The following is a 16,173-nucleotide window of genomic DNA, read 5'->3' on the forward strand; positions in this document are numbered from 1 at the left end:
CGTGGCAGTTATTCCGTAGCTGCGTATGCGACTGGACATGTCTATTCCTGGGGTTACGGGTAAAATGATCTGACGTGCTGAAAGAAAGTCGGTGTCGACCTGATCTGAGCTTGATTTACTGATTGATTTCTTGCTTATCGTTGGACCGTGCCGCGAGTGCGTGCGAATTGAAGCTTCTGAGGATTATCATGGGATCGCATCACGTGGAGCCTGTTCCGTTGCTGAAGATGAAGTCATTGCGCATCGAGCTTATTATCGCTTCGTATCGCGTTCACTGCAAGTTTGATAGGGAGAGAGTCCAGATGGATGAGGTGGAAAAGTGAGTCAGAAGGAAGTTCTCGTGATCAATCGGTTCAACAACATGCGAATCATCCAGTTTTACTGTTCAAGTCGTCGTTCTTCGGCTGCGTTTCGGCGCTCGCCTCTCGACGGTCGAGTTCGTTAAAAAGGTGGCATGCTCGCTTGAGTGAGCTGATAACGCTCTAGCCAAAACTCCAGCTGGGCACTGAGTGAGTGAGTGAGTGAAGGAGAGCCAGGGATTAACGGGATCCATCCAAACGTCTCCACTTGATGTCGCCTGTTGCCGACCCCACTATCGGATGTTGACGATGGCCATATAAGACATGGGGTAAAAGAGGAAGATAATGATAACGTGAAGCTATAGAAACAAAAGCAAGAGAAAAAGAGAATAAGGAAAAACGAAGATTTTAGCACTCTATACTGAGGCTGGATGAAGTTGTATGGACCAGTGATCCCAGGAGTGGAGGGGTGGCCGAGATGCAGAGATGCCCTCTTTATGTGGGAGTCGTCTCCTTTGCGGCAGCGTCACGAAAAGAGCAAGGTACATTTACATGAATTCAGGTACAAGGGACATGTCACAAGGAACCTGGCACGCGCCCTCTGCCCATGGGGAGACAGACGTATCGCGCGCCATCACGGCAGTCCCAACATGGTCTCAAAAGCATGACGCTGGTACGATATCAGCGGCAGCATAACCAAGACCCTAGCTCAAGCCGATCTCGACAAGTGGATTCCTGTAAACAAGACTGATTGACACCCATCTGATACCAAAGGCGTCTCGATTGACTCGGCGCATCAAGGTGCAAGCTAGTAGCAACTCAACTAGCCAATCGACCTAGCACTTCCCCTCAGTTTGATGCCACAAGGTTTCACGCGGGCGTTGCTGAGGGAGGGGAACGGGAGATGATGATTGATTGCAGAAGAGTCTCCATCGATGTCGTCTTTACGACAAAGGTGCCTCTTGCTCCTTAGCTACGACCTTAGGATGCCTAGATGCTGTCGATGGATGTCAAGACGCAGTACAGTCATGTCTAGGACATATCAATAGTCAGGTGAGTTGTAAGTTGAAGCCAACAGGCGCCAAAGCACCGCACCGCATCCGCGAGCCGAAGTCTCCGGGGACCACGGGATGAATGAGCCTGTGAGGGGCAGAAACGCAACTGGCGATCCCCCGTCATAGGTCATGACAAGGGAATGGATGGCATGGCTGAATCAAACCAAAGTGCCAATCTTGTTGGTATGTCCTGATCGGCCACACCTTCCCCTCTCAAGATCTGTTTCTGTATCTTCACCTTTCACTTCCCAATTCTCTCACCGTATCGACATTAATGATTGACTTCATGATTCTCCCGCGGCCTTCCGCGAGCGTCAACTGCTCTGTGTCCACTCACCACTCAATCACTCGATCGACCAGGCCCATTTGCACACGCGCAACAACCCACAACGACCGATCGCAGTGGGTCCCAGGACAAGCTTTCCCCGGATTGTGGTGCGCCACGCTAACCGAGGTGGTCTCTAAGCGGGTACCAGATCGGGTACGTAGAGCGGCTTCCCTGCGTCAGTGGGTTTGCAATCGCGCCCGGCGCTAAACCCGTTGCGGCTCCCAGGTCTGGTCTGCTGAGCTTGGGAGCCAAGGGCCGTCACGCCTTCCCGTCAGGCCAAAGTCACGCGATTGTCCAACAGCGTTTATCAGAACACAACACAACGCAACGCAACAGTGTGTAATGATGGAATCCACAATGACTTGAATGCATCCGTAGGTGCTTGTAACTGTACATCGACTAGAGTAGCATTGATTGTTTTGGTTCGAGGAACGGAGCGAGGCGCAGGCGCAGGCACAGACTCCTCTGTCACCACAATCATACTCATACCCCCCTAGGTCTCGTCCTTCCCTTCCGTTCCGGGTGAGGTGTGAGGTGGGCAGTTACCCCGCCCAGTCTGACGACAGCTCAGTAGGTACGGTACAGTGCAGTATAGGTAGTAATGCAAATGAGTGAGTGAAGCCTTGGATGACTGAGGATTCGCATGCCCCAATGCAAACATCGGACATGGACGACGCCGAATGGCAAGTGCGTTTGTGAATTCAATAAGTAACAACCCCTTCCCCTCCATCTGGCCCTTTCCCTCTCCTCCCTCCTCATCACACCTTCAAAGCACAACAGCAATCCAATCTCACCTACAATCTTCTGCTTTTAACGCAAAAGGTTCGTACATCCTCTTTTATATACACCACCATTCCTCCCTCCAATACCTCTTTTCTACAACATCATCACTAACTTTACTCTCTTTTTTAGCAGAATCAACTATCAAATCAGATCTTCTCGATCAACCACATAGCAACAACTCAAAATGACGGAACCTCTCTCCAAGGTCGATTCAGCCGTTCAGGGCCTCTCAAGCTCACCTCCCGCCAAGGATGACAAGAAGACGCGGCGACAAAGCTCAGCAGCAGCACCTGGCGTTTACAACGTCAATGACCTTGGTAAGCTTTGACATCACCACCCTGTCTCCTTCCGATATCGGATAGGCCACGAGGGCACCGTTAAGACCTCTCTCTGACCCTTTTCTTTAGAGGCCGAGGGCATTGAACTCGAGCTCGCACCCGAGACCCAGAAGACGGGATGGTGAGTTTAACCCCGCAATTCGACTTGCACATGCATCAAGAAACAGCCACTGACCCATTCGTATAGGAAGATCAACACCAGCCCCAACACAATAGAAGACCCTGCCATCCTCAAGCTTCATCTGTCAAAACCGCCCGTCAAGAGAATCGACCTTCACTTCCCACTAGGAAAGGAGGTAACAGCACGAAACCTCAAGGGTGTAACAATCAAGGATGCACTAGACGCTATCCACAAGGCATATAAGAAGCGGGTATGTTTGGACCTCTGAGACACCCTCCCTAAGAATACTGACTGACATACCCAGGCCGATGATGAGCTCGACAAGCCCTACCTCGCTGGTTTCGAGTGGGACAAGGAAGAGTCATGGACCCAACTTGTTGTTCACCTTCAGGCTCAGCCCACAAGCACAACATTGGGTGGTCCTTCCGGTGGTGGAAAGAAGAAGAAGAACAAGAAGCAAGACGAGTAATAGCTTCATTCCACTCCGGTATCTGTCTCAATAGTTCCTATAATTCTTGTTCGTTTCGCTGGTTTCGTTGCGAGTCGGCGCTCGGGATATTGCGTCTAGATATTCTCGGCCTGGTCATGTTATTTGCGACTGCTGGAAGCGTCGCTTGGTGTACACCTCTATAGTTCTTGTTATCGCTGGTCGATTCGGTCGGCGTTTGAGGTTCCATGTATCGTGGTTCCTCGATATAATTTATACATTCCCCACACAATTGGAAGTTCATGAACTCTGAAGTTAATTGTCAACTGACGTTGAATTTGAGAAGACATGATGAGCCAATTGCCCACATGTTCCCCGGCTTAAGCTCCTCACTCATGAGGCCCACATGAGTTACCCCGCGGCGATGGCTTCGGTTACCTATAATCGGAAACCCTTGAGCTAGTTTCCGGTCGGAAATCTCCAAGCCCAGCTACACCTTGGTTGATATAACTAATTAGCTTTCATATTCTACAGAAACTTATTCCGGCCATATGCGATAAAATCAGCTGTTATCGGGTTTATTCCCCTCTGTCAGGTAACATTCATCAGCGGAACACAGGCGCAATGCTTCCCCGGCTAACGTCGGGCCGTTTTCCATACTCAGTGCGGAATTGACAGTTGACGGCTTACACGGCTACAGAACGTCATCCGTTGATCGAGACAGGAAGTTCGCAAAGCCGTGGGAACGCAGTTATAAGCTTCTTGTTCGCCCATTTACTGAGGGGAAACGACACTCAAACTTAAACAGTCAAAGGATACCAAGATGCCTGTCACAACGTTTGATCTCAAGGAGAAGTACAGATATCAGAATGGCTTCAACTGTTATTTAGAGTAAGTATCATTTCTGTTCTGCGCGGGTTGCGAATATTTTCTGATTATTTGCTAGATCTGAAGCTGTTGATGGTGCTTTACCCATCGGACACAATTCTCCTCAGAAGCCACCATACGGTCTCTACGCCGAGAAACTCTCTGGGACTGCCTTTACTGCACCGCGACACGAGAATAAGCAGACATGGCTATACCGCGTTCTACCATCCTGCGCGCATCCTCCTTACCAAGAGGATACAAGGTCAACAGGCGACACTAACAAGACTCTCGACGGCGCTGAGGATGGAAAATTGCACTACATCCCCAACCAGCTCCGTTGGGATCCCTTTGACCACAATGAATCCAAGGATCTAGACTTTGTCACTGGTTTGAGGCTCGTTGCTGGTGCTGGAGATCCTACACTCAAGGAAGGACTGGGTATGTATATCTATGCCGCTGGAAAGAGCATGGATGAGAAATCAGCATTCTACTCTGCCGACGGTGATCTTCTCATCGTCGCACAAGAGGGCGCTCTTGATATCCGCACCGAGTTCGGTTGGCTTCTTGTTCGACCCATGGAAATTGCTGTCATCCCCCGAGGCGTCAAGTACCAAGTCCATCTTCCCTCCGGCCCAGCCCGTGGTTATGCTCTTGAGCTTTATCAAGGTCACTTCAACCTCCCTGAGCTTGGCCCAATTGGTTCAAACGGCCTTGCCAATGCTCGTGACTTCCAGTCTCCCGTTGCTTGCTTCTCTGAAGACTTTGGAGCTACTGCTTCTGAGGGGTCTAGCAAGTATACTGTTTCCGTCAAGTTCAACAATAACCTCTTCAAGACTGTGCAAGCTCATACTCCCTTCGATGTGGTAGCCTGGCATGGAAATTACTATCCTTACAAGTACGACCTCGGGCGCTTCAACACTATCGGCACTATCTCCTTCGATCATCCTGACCCATCTATCTTCACCGTTCTCTCAGCACCAACCAACACTCCTGGTACAGCAGTAGCCGACTTTGTAATCTTCCCACCACGCTGGCTCGTCGGTGAAGATACGTTCCGACCACCGTGGTATCACCGAAACACGATGAGCGAGTTCATGGGTCTGATCCAAGGTGGTTACGATGCCAAGAAGGGCGGCGCAGGTGGTTTTGTCCCCGGTGGTGCAAGTCTTCACAACGTCATGAGCGGTCACGGCCCTGACGCAGAGAGCACAGAGGGTGCCAGGAACGCAGAGCTTAAGCCCGCCAAGGTTGGAACAGGAAGTTGTGCGTTTATGTTTGAGAGTTGTTTGATGGTTGGTGTTACGCAGTGGGGATTGAGAACGTGTCAAAAGGTCCAGGAGGGATATAACGAGGAGAGTTGGGGGTGGTGTTGTTAATCATTGGAAGATGCCCCAAGGATTGAAGGTGAAGCCTCATACCCTGTAAGAAACAAAATTGGCGACGAGATTGGGCGCGAGTAACGATGAGCAAATTGTCATACAATATGAGACATTTTCTATTCTATTTCATTCGCTTTGGTTTTAGATGCCTGTTCTTAGAACGACATTGGATGGCAAGTCCCTACCCTTGAACTCATAATCCATGTTATAGACCGTCTCAGGACCCTCTTGCTTAAAGCCCAACTTCAAATACACCGACCTTCCCATGGTCGATCCCTCAGTAACGCACTCCAAATTCCTTCTCTTGGCCTCATCAAGGCCATATTGCACCATCTTAGACGCAAGCCCCCTTTTCTGAAACTTTGGATCAACAGCACAAAGATCCATTACAAAAACTGCAGGGGGAGATGCCTCAGCTTTCTCGTTGATGATCTCAATTCGTCGTCCAAAGAGTGACTTATCCGCCTGAGCAAGAAATCTCTGCTCCTTTTCGTTTCCAGGGTACAACATCTTGAAATAACCCGATGCTTGAAGATCACTGGGGGGATTGCCATAGCCTGGAACAACAGAGGCTTGCTCCCATATAGCGAGGCCAGCGATGGTGTTGTCGATGGTGGCTTTTACAAAGATGGTGTTGGGTTGACCGTCCTGGTTCATGGTGATGTGTGAAAAGCGATCAACTAGACGTTGAGTACCGACTCTTTCACCCTCAGGCGTATCCCAGCCTGGGTTGAAGGCCATCCAGATGGCATCACGGGTTTGGTGGCCAAATGCATTAGCGACGGCTCTGAAAGCCTGCGTGAAGTCGCCGGGATTGGTGATTGGCTCGACTCGGATATCTGAGGACGACATTTTGATGGTGAGATTGTGAGTTTTTGGTCTCGTGAACAATGAGAAGAAGTGAGAGGGGGGAAGAAGTATTTATACGCTCAGCGGATAAATATGAGAAATTGTTTCACTACGATTGAGGTATTAGTTCTCTTGAATGCATGATACTTGATCCACTTCTCTTCAAAGCATAGCCCCGTGGGGTTCTACTATGGAGTCGTCCAAGAAAATGGTGAACAATCCGAAATAAACTAGCGGCTTTATAGAAAAATAGGGTAATTTTATGGTTATTTATGATGAGTTCATGCATTGTGCTCTAATCTTAGTGGTCAGTTTAGGATACTATCCTAAACTTAGGTGACCTCTGTTCGGCGTGAGTCACTATGTTCTGAAGGTCTTGATACACAGCTATAACGGTTGAAAGGGCCTCTCACTTCGGGTTTAGTTGGTATTCACACGACTGTTTCCGCTGTCATAATTGGCCTTGTCAATCATCAGAGCTAGTATGAGAATAGTCAATCTTTTACATATCCAAAACTCGTTTCTAGACGGAACCATTCAACTCCAATCATCTCCAACACGATAACAACCAACAACTTCAAGTCTTTCGTCCCACTAATAATCAGAATCATAGTTGTTGCCCCAGCCTCCTCCACTGTATTGTCCACTGGTAGCCTGCTGATCCTGTTCATCGCTGCTATAGCCATTATTTATGTCTTGATCACTCTCAACCTCTTGGTCACTGTCGTAATTACCAGATCTGTGCCCAACTTGTTGCCCTTCATCTTCAGAATCGTGTTGCTGAGTTGCTTGTTGTTGATGCTGCCCACGATGGTAACCCTGCTGCTGGTACTGTTGTTGATAGGGCTCTTCTTCAGACTCGCTTTGTTCAGGCGCTTGATTTTGCTGATGCCCACCATAGTAGTCCTGCTGCTGTTGTTGCTGCTGGGTCTGGAAATTCTGTGGCTCATCCTCTTCCGATTCAATTTGATCAGCGACTTGATTGTGTTGATTGTAGCAACCTTGCTGTTGATACTGTTGGTGAAAAGCTTGTGGTTCGTCCTCTTCTGACTCGCTTTGCTGAGCTACCTGTTGCTGATATTGACCATTGAAATAACCTTGTTGCTGATACTGAGATTGGAAACTTGGCTGGGCATCTTCCTCAGACTCAGGTTCTTCAGGTATGGGTTGTTGGTATTGTTCATTGAAGTACCCTTGTTGTTGATACTGCTGGTTGGCGTAACTCTGGTGCTGAAATCCCATAGACTGAACCGAATCGTCGAGGTCATCCTCGGATTCATTGTTAACAGACTCTTTCTCGTCAGATTCGGAGACTTCTCCAGCACTAGCTTGGCCTGGGTCTGTGTTGAGGTCACTATCCGACTCAGCTTGCAAGTCGCGAGCACCAACATCCTCTGCTTCTGAAGCTTCACTATCTGTAAAATCGGCGGACATGTATGGGCTATCCAGATCAATTTCATCAGAGTCCGAGTCTTCATGAATCGATTCTGCGTCTGACTCTCCCCAATCCGAGATCTCATCATCGGATGAAGCTTGCCCTCCAGAAACCTCGGAGTCTGAAAGCTCATACTCTTCATCGGACAAAAAGCCATCAGAGCCACTGTCGCTGATAGAGTTGGCTTCGTCTTCAGACTCGGAAAACTCTTCAGAATGATTTGAAAACTCCACATGTGTTTCCAGTTCCCGATCAGAGTCATATGTAGATTGCTGGCTCATACCTGCATCCATGTGGATGTAGCTGCTATCATCGGTGATGCTTGGATTAGAGTAATTTTCACGAATCTCGGAAGACAGGAAATAACCACCACTAGCTCCAGCCAAGACGCCAACGCCGGCAGCTGCAGCCATCTTGCCACTGGACATACTACTCGTACCCGTCTGTTGTGTGTTTGGGTCGTAGCTGTTTGTAAATTCTCTGGTTGACGTAAAAGTTGAGGTTTGCGTCTGTTCGCCGTTTTGTCCACGGAAGAAGGTTTCAGTATAATGAGGTACTGGAGATATCGTGGAATTCTTGTCGATGTACTGAGGGGGTTTCTGGCCAGAACTCCCCCGTACTGGGATGCTCGTAGGAGACTTGACACCTCCGGGGGTTGATCCAGTATGTGATGGGATGGGCTTTCTCTGATCGGGCGTTGCCTTTTGAGGCTGAGTAGAGGTAGCAGAAGGCTTTGCAGGGGCTGCGACAGAAGTCTTCGGGACTGCAGGCTGCTTCTGTGCAGATGTACCGCCTTGGACTGAAGGCTTTGTTGGTTGACTCTGAACTTTTGAAGTAGGTACTTGAGGTTTCTGTGAAGGTAAACCTCCCTGACCCTGAGACTTTCCTGATGGAGTCTGCGAAGTTCCTGAGGGACCCTGCACCTTTTGTGCTTGGGGCTCTGCTTTAACATTTTGTGCCTGAGGCTTGGCTGTTTGGGGTTGTACTGCTTCAGTCGGTGTTTGAGACTTGGATGGTACTGCTGCTGGTTTGGCAATTTGAGCCTGAGGCTGCACATGAGGTTTGGCAACTTGAGGTTGTGTTGCTCCGGGAGGAGCTTGAGCCTTGGGTGGTACAGGGGCTGTGTTTCCACTCGGCGGATGAGCCTGAGCCTGTCCTTGGAGCTTGGACATCTGGGGCTGTACTACCCCAGGAGCCGCTTGAGGTTTCCTTGGAGGCATACCACCTTGAGCTGGAGGCTTTCCTGGTAGAGCTTGTGACTTACTCGTGGGAGTCTGTGCTGGGCCGGCAGGGATATGCGGCTTGCTCGGCCAGGACTGTGTCGTACCAACTTGTGTCTGGATTGGTACCGGAGGAGACTTTGCTCCTGCTGGAGCTTGCGGTCGTTGCCACGGAAGAAACGAAGATTGTTGAGTGGGCTTCCCAGCCGCTGCTTGCACAGCAGGCTTTCCTCCAACAGGTTTGCGTATTACCTGAGGCATAGGAGGTTTGGCTGCAGGTACTGGATTTGCAGGCTTCTGATAATGTGCATTAATCTGTTGCTGTGACATATTCGGCTTTTGGGACGTGGCTCCAAACGCTTGATATGCTTGTGCTGGTGTATTCTGGCTAGCTGGAGAGGCAGAGGCAGAACCGCTGATTCCAGGCTGCCCCCAAGAGTTAAGTGAGGGTACCGAATACCTCTTCTCAAACTGGCTCGAAGGCACTGGGGCTGTGGGTGAAGAAGCCTTTTGGGCTTGGACGGATGAAAATGGTTGGAACGTTTGGAAGGACTGGGCTGAAGCCGGACTTGCTCCCGGGCTTGTTTGGAGCGTACCAGGATATGGAACATACGCCTTCTGAGACTGTACGGTCTGAGCAGGTGCTGGAGAGCCTGATGCTAGGGAACTGTAAATATCCCAACTTCCTCTCTGTACCCTGGGCGCTTTCGCCGGAACAGAAGTAGAAGAGGGGCCACCATGATAAGGAGCTTGGGGAAGCTTTGAAGACTGTTCCTTGGCTTTGGAATCTGAAACACTTCCACTTCCACTCCCGCTGGGGATCCGAGGAGGTTGGTAACTCGTGAATGAGGAAAGTGGTCTAGATTGCTGCGTCCCTGGCTTTACTGATGCTACCATAGAGCTACTGAGGGTAGTCATCTGGTTTCCTTGCACTCCCGTAGAGACCTTCGGCACTGAGTTGCTAGGGGCTAAAGGAGCGGATGTGTTTGCCGTCGCCTGAGGCCGACTTTGGCTCTGACTCTGGCTCTGAGGCTTTCCTGACACTTCATTCTGCGGTGCAGGCTTAGGAGGTCCTTGAGCCTCTTGAGGTCTCTTAAGTTCATCAGCTCGGGCTTTAGGGACACTACTGGGTGTCTTTGAGACGATATTGGCCGGAACCTTGGGAGGCTTTGAAGCAGCATCGGTGTTTGATGTCAGAGGGGCATTCTTAACCTTGGAAGGTTTGGCTTTATTCTTCATCTTACTGCTTGCGTCTTTCTTCTTCTCATGTTTGGCCATGAACTCTTGTTGACACTCCTTCCACTCAGGATGCCAAACCTGATACCTTTTCTGATAGCGTCTGAAGAGCAACGAAGCGATCGATTGTTCTTCTTCGGACAGAAAAGATACTGCTTTCCCTCTGAAAATGGCATAGAAAGCGACGGTGTGTCCTTCACGACTTAGTCGATCAAGATCCGGATTCTTTTCCAATAGGATTCGGGTGAGTTTCTCGTCAGACGCTTGAACAGCAACCATGATCATGGTGAAACCATACTTGTCCATAGAATTGATATCAGTACCTCCTTCGAGCAAAAGCTTCAAGAGGCTCCCGTGGCGGCCTTGAATAGCATATACTAACGCCGTCTGACCGTCGTTATCCCTTGCATCAACAGCCACTCTGTGCTTCAAGAGAAGTTGTGTACAAGCCTTGTTCCCTGACAAAACTGCCTCGTGGAGAGCTCTTCTGCCGAGATTATCTGCAATATCTGTTCGAGAACATCTCTCAAGCAATGCCTTGACAGCAGAAGAATGATCTCCAACAATGGCAAGATGTAGAGGGGTACGACCCTGTGCATTCTGTCGATTGACGTCTGAGCCACTATCCAGAAGCAACTTTATGACACTGGACTTTTCTGTATTCACAGCATGATGTAGGACAGAGTTGCCATATGTGTCAAGAGCCCTGAGGTCAGCTCTTCTATCAAGCAAAAGCCTCACTGCAGACGAGCTTCCACGAAAGACGGCTGAAAACAGTGGCGTGTGCGATTGACCATCCGCTACAGTGATCAAATTCGGGTCACGCTCAAGCAGGTACTTCATGATACTTTGGTGACCTTGAAGGACCGCAAAGTGAAGAGCTGTATCCCCGCTAACTGCTTGGCCATTTGTCTTTGCTCCCGACTTGAGAAGTTGCTTTGATACAGTTGAGTGGCCATGAAGAGCAGCCAGGTGTAAAGGCGTCCTCTTTTGGCGATCCTGGACATCAAGGACATCATTTCCAGCTTTTCTAATAGCGACTGAAAGTAAGTGAGCATGGCCATAAATGGCAAATAGGTGAGTCCAGGGTGTCCCCTGGAGACCGCCAAGGCCAAGCTTGACCAAGACATTGAGTGTTTGATCCGATGGCCAACCCAAAATCTTCAGGATCTTCGAGGCTTCTGGTTTTCCCAAGCCTGCAGAAGTGATGTGATAAGACCAGCTAGCCCCTGCGTATCCGGCGAGTCGGAGCGTTGGGTCTGTGCGAGTCATCGACTCCCATCTTGGTTCCTTGGACAGGATTGCGAGGTATCGCAGGAGGCAAGTGGCGATGGAATGATGAGCCTGCTGAAGAGGAGAGGTTGTGGTGCCTGCAGCCTGAGCTTTGTAAGAAAGGATGTCCAACCCCTTCGAGGTAAAGAAATCCGACATGCTGTCATGCATAGGCTTCACAACTTTCTGACCACCCACAGTCACAGCTTCAAGAAGACCCCAAGAAGTAGTCTTGATCCAGGATTGAAAACTCTCATCAGAACCAAATCGAGTAAAGTACTCCATCTGTGACAATTCCTTGATGGAACCAAACTTAGGGAGGGCATCGAGAGCCAAAGCGACCCGAAGATCAGGCAGACTAAGTGGCCCCGATGACAAGCAACACCATTTAAAGAGTGAAAGGAGACCATTGCTCCCCTGGTGTGCCATGTCCTGGAAGTAAGCGCCGAGCAAGAAAGAGATTGGCGCGGGTGTAGGCGATGGCTGTTGAACAAGAGATGACTGCCCAGGTCCGAAGAGCTTGATGTGATTGACGATCAAACGAGCCGAGATGAAAGAAGAGTCGGCCTTAGTTGAGACCAACCGTTGTGTATTGAGGTCAATATTGGAGAGCTGTGCTTCCAAATACCTTCTCAAACTTGGTCCATTCTTTTCGTCAACTTGAATACACAATCTAGGAAAAGGATCTTTCATAGGATAAGGTGTGCTGGAAAAGATGATTCTTAGCCCATGAGTTGTCGCGGGATCCTTGGTGGGAATCTGAGACTTTTCGACCAACTTGGAAAAGTCTTGCACAAGCTTGGGAGCCGTTTCGCCTTCCGAGTAATTGAGACCATCGACATAGATGGAGACCGAATGGGTTCTGAGGATCTTTGGAAGAACTTTGATTAGTTCATCGAAGAGTTCTTGCGCGTTCCAGGCTACTTGTTGTTTGGGAGGTAAGCAAGACTGGATCTTCTCAAACCTGTCCTTGATGCCTTTGAAGGCCTCTGGTGCCTGAGGGACTAGTTGGCGTAGGAGGGACTTGAATAGTCCTAGACGTGTTCTGGTCTCGTCTCCTGAAGGAAAGAAAGAGTAGGTCAAGTGAATTGAACTTGGCCCCTGGCAGGACTCAAGAGCCTGTTTCATCAAAGTTGACTTTCCACTCCCTTCTGAACCTCTCAGCCAAAGCAGCCCGTTGGAAGTCCTCCATTTGGTGAAGAGAGCTTCTTGAACCAACCATTGACTTTTACTAAGATCTCCAGAGCCGTGGCCAATCTTGCTGTCGGCGATCGAGGGAAACTCAAGGCTCTTAAGGAATTCTGTGTAATCTATCTTGGCCTTGAGAGGTTGCGAAGGCTGAGCTTTAAAATATGAAGTTAGCAAAGTGTGCACAGATCATACGTATAGCACAAGTACCTTGCTGAGAAGTATTTGGAATGCTGGAGAGTCCCTTCTTGTCAAAGCTCTTTGTTTTTGGGGCGTCTGATAATTGCTTCAGTGTAAAGCCTCGCGGAGCGTCGGCGACAGGCTGTTTCGGCGCAGTGCTCGCATAGTTTATCTGAGGGTTGGATACAGAAACACCAGAACCTGCAAAGTAAGGCATATCGTATGATTGGTCGCTAAAGTCAACTCTTGATGAGAAAGACTGAGCTGGTGGTTTTGTCGATGAAGACCCAGAGCCGAAGGCCTGGTAGGGCTTGAACTGTCCGGTGGGAGATGTGAAGCTCATTGTGAGGGGCTGAAGAATGGACCAAAGATAAAATGAATATCAAGAGAGCCGATGGAGCAAGCCTTGGCAGTAAGAAGGGGTCCGCTATATATGTGTATGCAGTGCCTACCAGTTCTCCCTCCTATGGGAGAGGCTTAAGCGCCACGCATGCGCGGCACCATAGAGCCACTCCATAACGTGCACCAATATAAAGTAAAGAAGTTTCAATATCTGAAATGTAGCAGTATCATCCAATTCTCTTACAACTACCTACTCCGTCGTCCTTCCTATTCGAAGTTGGGGGCCAAGTGTCACTCCCTATGCAGCAGCCTTATAAACCCTGTATGCGAACCAAACAGGCAAGGATAGATAGGTTAAGCATGTTGAGCTAGCTCAACCTTGTCTATACTCGAGCGTTTGGAACTACATCTTCCAGCGTCGGTTTACTTCTGCAACGTGCTTTGGCCCTTCTCTACTCTCTCTTATAAAGCCCCGGCTCGCTTATGGTGTTGGTACACACATTTTGACTGACTAAGGTATTTATTAAATTTGAATACAAGGAGTATAATTACCCGTCAATATTACAAACATTCACAATGTTCCTCTCGGCCAAGTGTCGTCTTGTCAAGGCTCCAGGTTGCATGGGAGACTTATGTTGGATATCCATACTCCGTACTACAAGGGTTATCTTCCAACGCATTCTCTTATTCGCTAGCTCGCTCAAAGACTCCAATGAATTTTCAGACCCTGCCAAAAATCAGCATGAGTTTCCGGTTATGCTTACTTTCTCAGAGTATTGTTTCAGGAAATCCCTGAAAGCCCAGTATTGTATCAACACCACGCGGAATTAAGCAGACCAGGGAATAACAGAAGGCTCAGACCCCGAGGTCTAACAAATAAATATAAGTCTACTTAAAAAACTTGAAATATTTTATAGTTTTTTATAATATTTTACAAGTCTTGGTATAAACTTGGCAAGTTCTTTGACCCGTTCATCTTCTCCCTCTGATTCCAGTCTCAACTCTTACAACACCCCGAGCGCACGCCAGGGCAATTGGGGGCCATTGTCAACCTCATTGAGCCATCCTGGAGGTTCTTTTCCAGACAAAGCTCGCCAAGATTCCTGCCCATGTGTCAATGCGACCTCAATTGCAGAAGCGTGATCCTACGCCCACTTTTTGGGTCGTTTCTCTTCAGCCTTGTGGAATTTCCGCTCCAATTGAGGTACTAGGCCGAGACGGAATCTGCAAGAGTAAGCACTGAAAGGCTTGGGTCAATTTCAAATAGCCGTAGTGGCGCTTTATATCCGCTTTCTCAAAATGCCTTGCAGTGCGGTTGCTCGAATAGGTAGGAGATCATATGAAACGGGCGACCCTTCGCGTAACCATCGGCCTGGTCCAGACGGTACTTGAGTCGTGGTGGTTGCTTGCTTTAGGTGGACGAAAAACATACTAGATGAGGCTATGATCTTCTGATTTTGAGGCCAAAAGGTGCCAAGAGTCCAAAGTTCTGAAGATAGACTTGTTCTTGGAGGCGCTACTCGACTTCAACATTACTATCTGCCATGGTGTGTCCATGTTGCACTATCTGACCACTAGTCTAGTTAGATCTCCAGCTTGAGGAACTGACTACCTAGGAGAAGACCAAGAAGTCTTTTTGCCTAGTTTCTACTGGGCTATGATCTTTCCCCAGCATCCAGAACACAATCATCAGAGACTTCTCATTCCTTACACCTCCTCATACAGACTCCCTCCTCCCATCCCAAGGAACGAAGGTTCCGTACATGACCGCCCTCTCCTGATCAGCTTCGTCATCCTGAGATTCTACTTTCCATATAACAACAGCTCGGATGAATCCAAAGAGAGCAAGTCCCCACATCATGACATTGCACCCCATCAACACACCTTTGACGCTACGGCTCTCCTCCTGGAAGCACCGGGCCCAAAGCACGAGACTCGTTAGTGTCGTGGCAGCAAGGATGAGAGACTCGAGATAGAGTAGTGCGACTGACGAAAGAAGTTTGGCTTCGTGGATCAAAAGACTTGCTGAGCAGAGGAGAAGGACGACGACGAGGGTAGGGTCCGCGAATTTCCAGAGCCTGAGACCTATTAGATGTGTTCTAAGGGTCAGTAAGGCTGACTTACCAGTTGTCAAAGTCGTTACCAGGTTCATTCTCCTTCCAGACGGTAACCCACATCAAAGCACTGAAAACACCCAGTGTCACCGCAAACTGCAACACGAGCACGAGTCCATGTACCACAGAAATAACAACCCATCTCCCCTCAACCCTCATAATCGTCACAGGGACATGCCCTCCGTCATAGCTATGCCTCTTGCCATCCGTCCTGGTTGTAGATCCCTCCCAATTTCTGTTCTCGCAATCTCCATCACCTTCATCTTCCTCCTCGCTAACCCACGGAGGAAACGGCGTAAGTGGCGGCGAACCACCTCTTTCATGGGTAGTAGGAGCTCGAATGGTAAGTGCTGATTCAGCGCGGGAAGGGTAGTCGATACCAGCGAGCGATGTTCCTGGTGATGGACCCGAGCCGGAAATGTCGCGGTGGTGTGTTGCTGATGAGGCGCTTCTAGAAAGAAGGTCAGGGGAAACGAAAGATGATCGCATTGATGGTGATGCTTTTGCGGGAGAGGTAAGATTCCGTTGTTGAGGTTGTTGAGCGCGTTCGGGGGAGAGGGAGAGGGTCAGGGCGCTGGAGCGGTTGCTTCTCTTTTTGCGAAGAGTGCGATTCGCATCTCGAGGAGGGGCTGAAAGTTCCATAGTAGATACTCTTGTGGATAGAGGAAAGGAATGCGAAAAGAATCGGTTATTTTGGAAAGGGAGAAAGTTGTTGAAGAGAGGTTGGAAGTCGACGATAT

At 49.2% G+C, this 16,173-nt stretch overlaps 5 protein-coding genes across 5 annotated transcripts; 2 read left to right on the forward strand and 3 right to left on the reverse strand.

The window, feature by feature from the left end:
* Positions 1-2,649: 2,649 nt before the first annotated feature.
* On the forward strand, positions 2,650-3,393 carry FOXG_03462 (uncharacterized protein; the record flags this gene model as incomplete). The annotated part of the gene is made up of 4 exons (XM_018381200.1): positions 2,650-2,782; positions 2,873-2,924; positions 2,991-3,174; positions 3,229-3,393. The coding sequence occupies 4 exons, from the start codon at positions 2,650-2,652 to the stop codon at positions 3,391-3,393; spliced, it is 534 nt and encodes a 177-aa protein (XP_018237637.1).
* Positions 3,394-4,174: 781 nt separating this feature from the next.
* Positions 4,175-5,594, forward strand: FOXG_03463 (homogentisate 1,2-dioxygenase; the record flags this gene model as incomplete). Its single annotated transcript, XM_018381201.1, has 2 exons — positions 4,175-4,242; positions 4,298-5,594. 2 exons carry the CDS (start codon positions 4,175-4,177, stop codon positions 5,592-5,594), a joined length of 1,365 nt encoding a protein of 454 aa, XP_018237638.1.
* A 73-nt stretch (positions 5,595-5,667) lies between these two features.
* FOXG_03464 (uncharacterized protein) lies at positions 5,668-6,658 on the reverse strand. Its single transcript, XM_018381202.1, has one exon. It carries the CDS (start codon positions 6,447-6,449, stop codon positions 5,739-5,741), a length of 711 nt encoding a protein of 236 aa, XP_018237639.1. The 5' UTR covers positions 6,450-6,658; the 3' UTR covers positions 5,668-5,738.
* A 382-nt stretch (positions 6,659-7,040) lies between these two features.
* Positions 7,041-13,320, reverse strand: FOXG_03465 (uncharacterized protein; the record flags this gene model as incomplete). The annotated part of the gene is made up of 2 exons (XM_018381203.1): positions 7,041-12,952; positions 13,008-13,320. The coding sequence occupies 2 exons, from the start codon at positions 13,318-13,320 to the stop codon at positions 7,041-7,043; spliced, it is 6,225 nt and encodes a 2,074-aa protein (XP_018237640.1).
* A 1,435-nt stretch (positions 13,321-14,755) lies between these two features.
* FOXG_03466 (uncharacterized protein) lies at positions 14,756-16,163 on the reverse strand. Its single transcript, XM_018381204.1, has 2 exons — positions 15,444-16,163; positions 14,756-15,397 (listed from the first exon to the last, which is right to left on the reverse strand). The coding sequence occupies exons 1-2, from the start codon at positions 16,073-16,075 to the stop codon at positions 15,037-15,039; spliced, it is 993 nt and encodes a 330-aa protein (XP_018237641.1). The 5' UTR covers positions 16,076-16,163; the 3' UTR covers positions 14,756-15,036.
* Between the last annotated feature and the right edge of the window lie 10 nt (positions 16,164-16,173).

This window comes from Fusarium oxysporum, chromosome 8, assembly GCF_000149955.1.
Source record: "Fusarium oxysporum f. sp. lycopersici 4287 chromosome 8, whole genome shotgun sequence".
Taxonomy (NCBI): domain Eukaryota; kingdom Fungi; phylum Ascomycota; class Sordariomycetes; order Hypocreales; family Nectriaceae; genus Fusarium; species Fusarium oxysporum.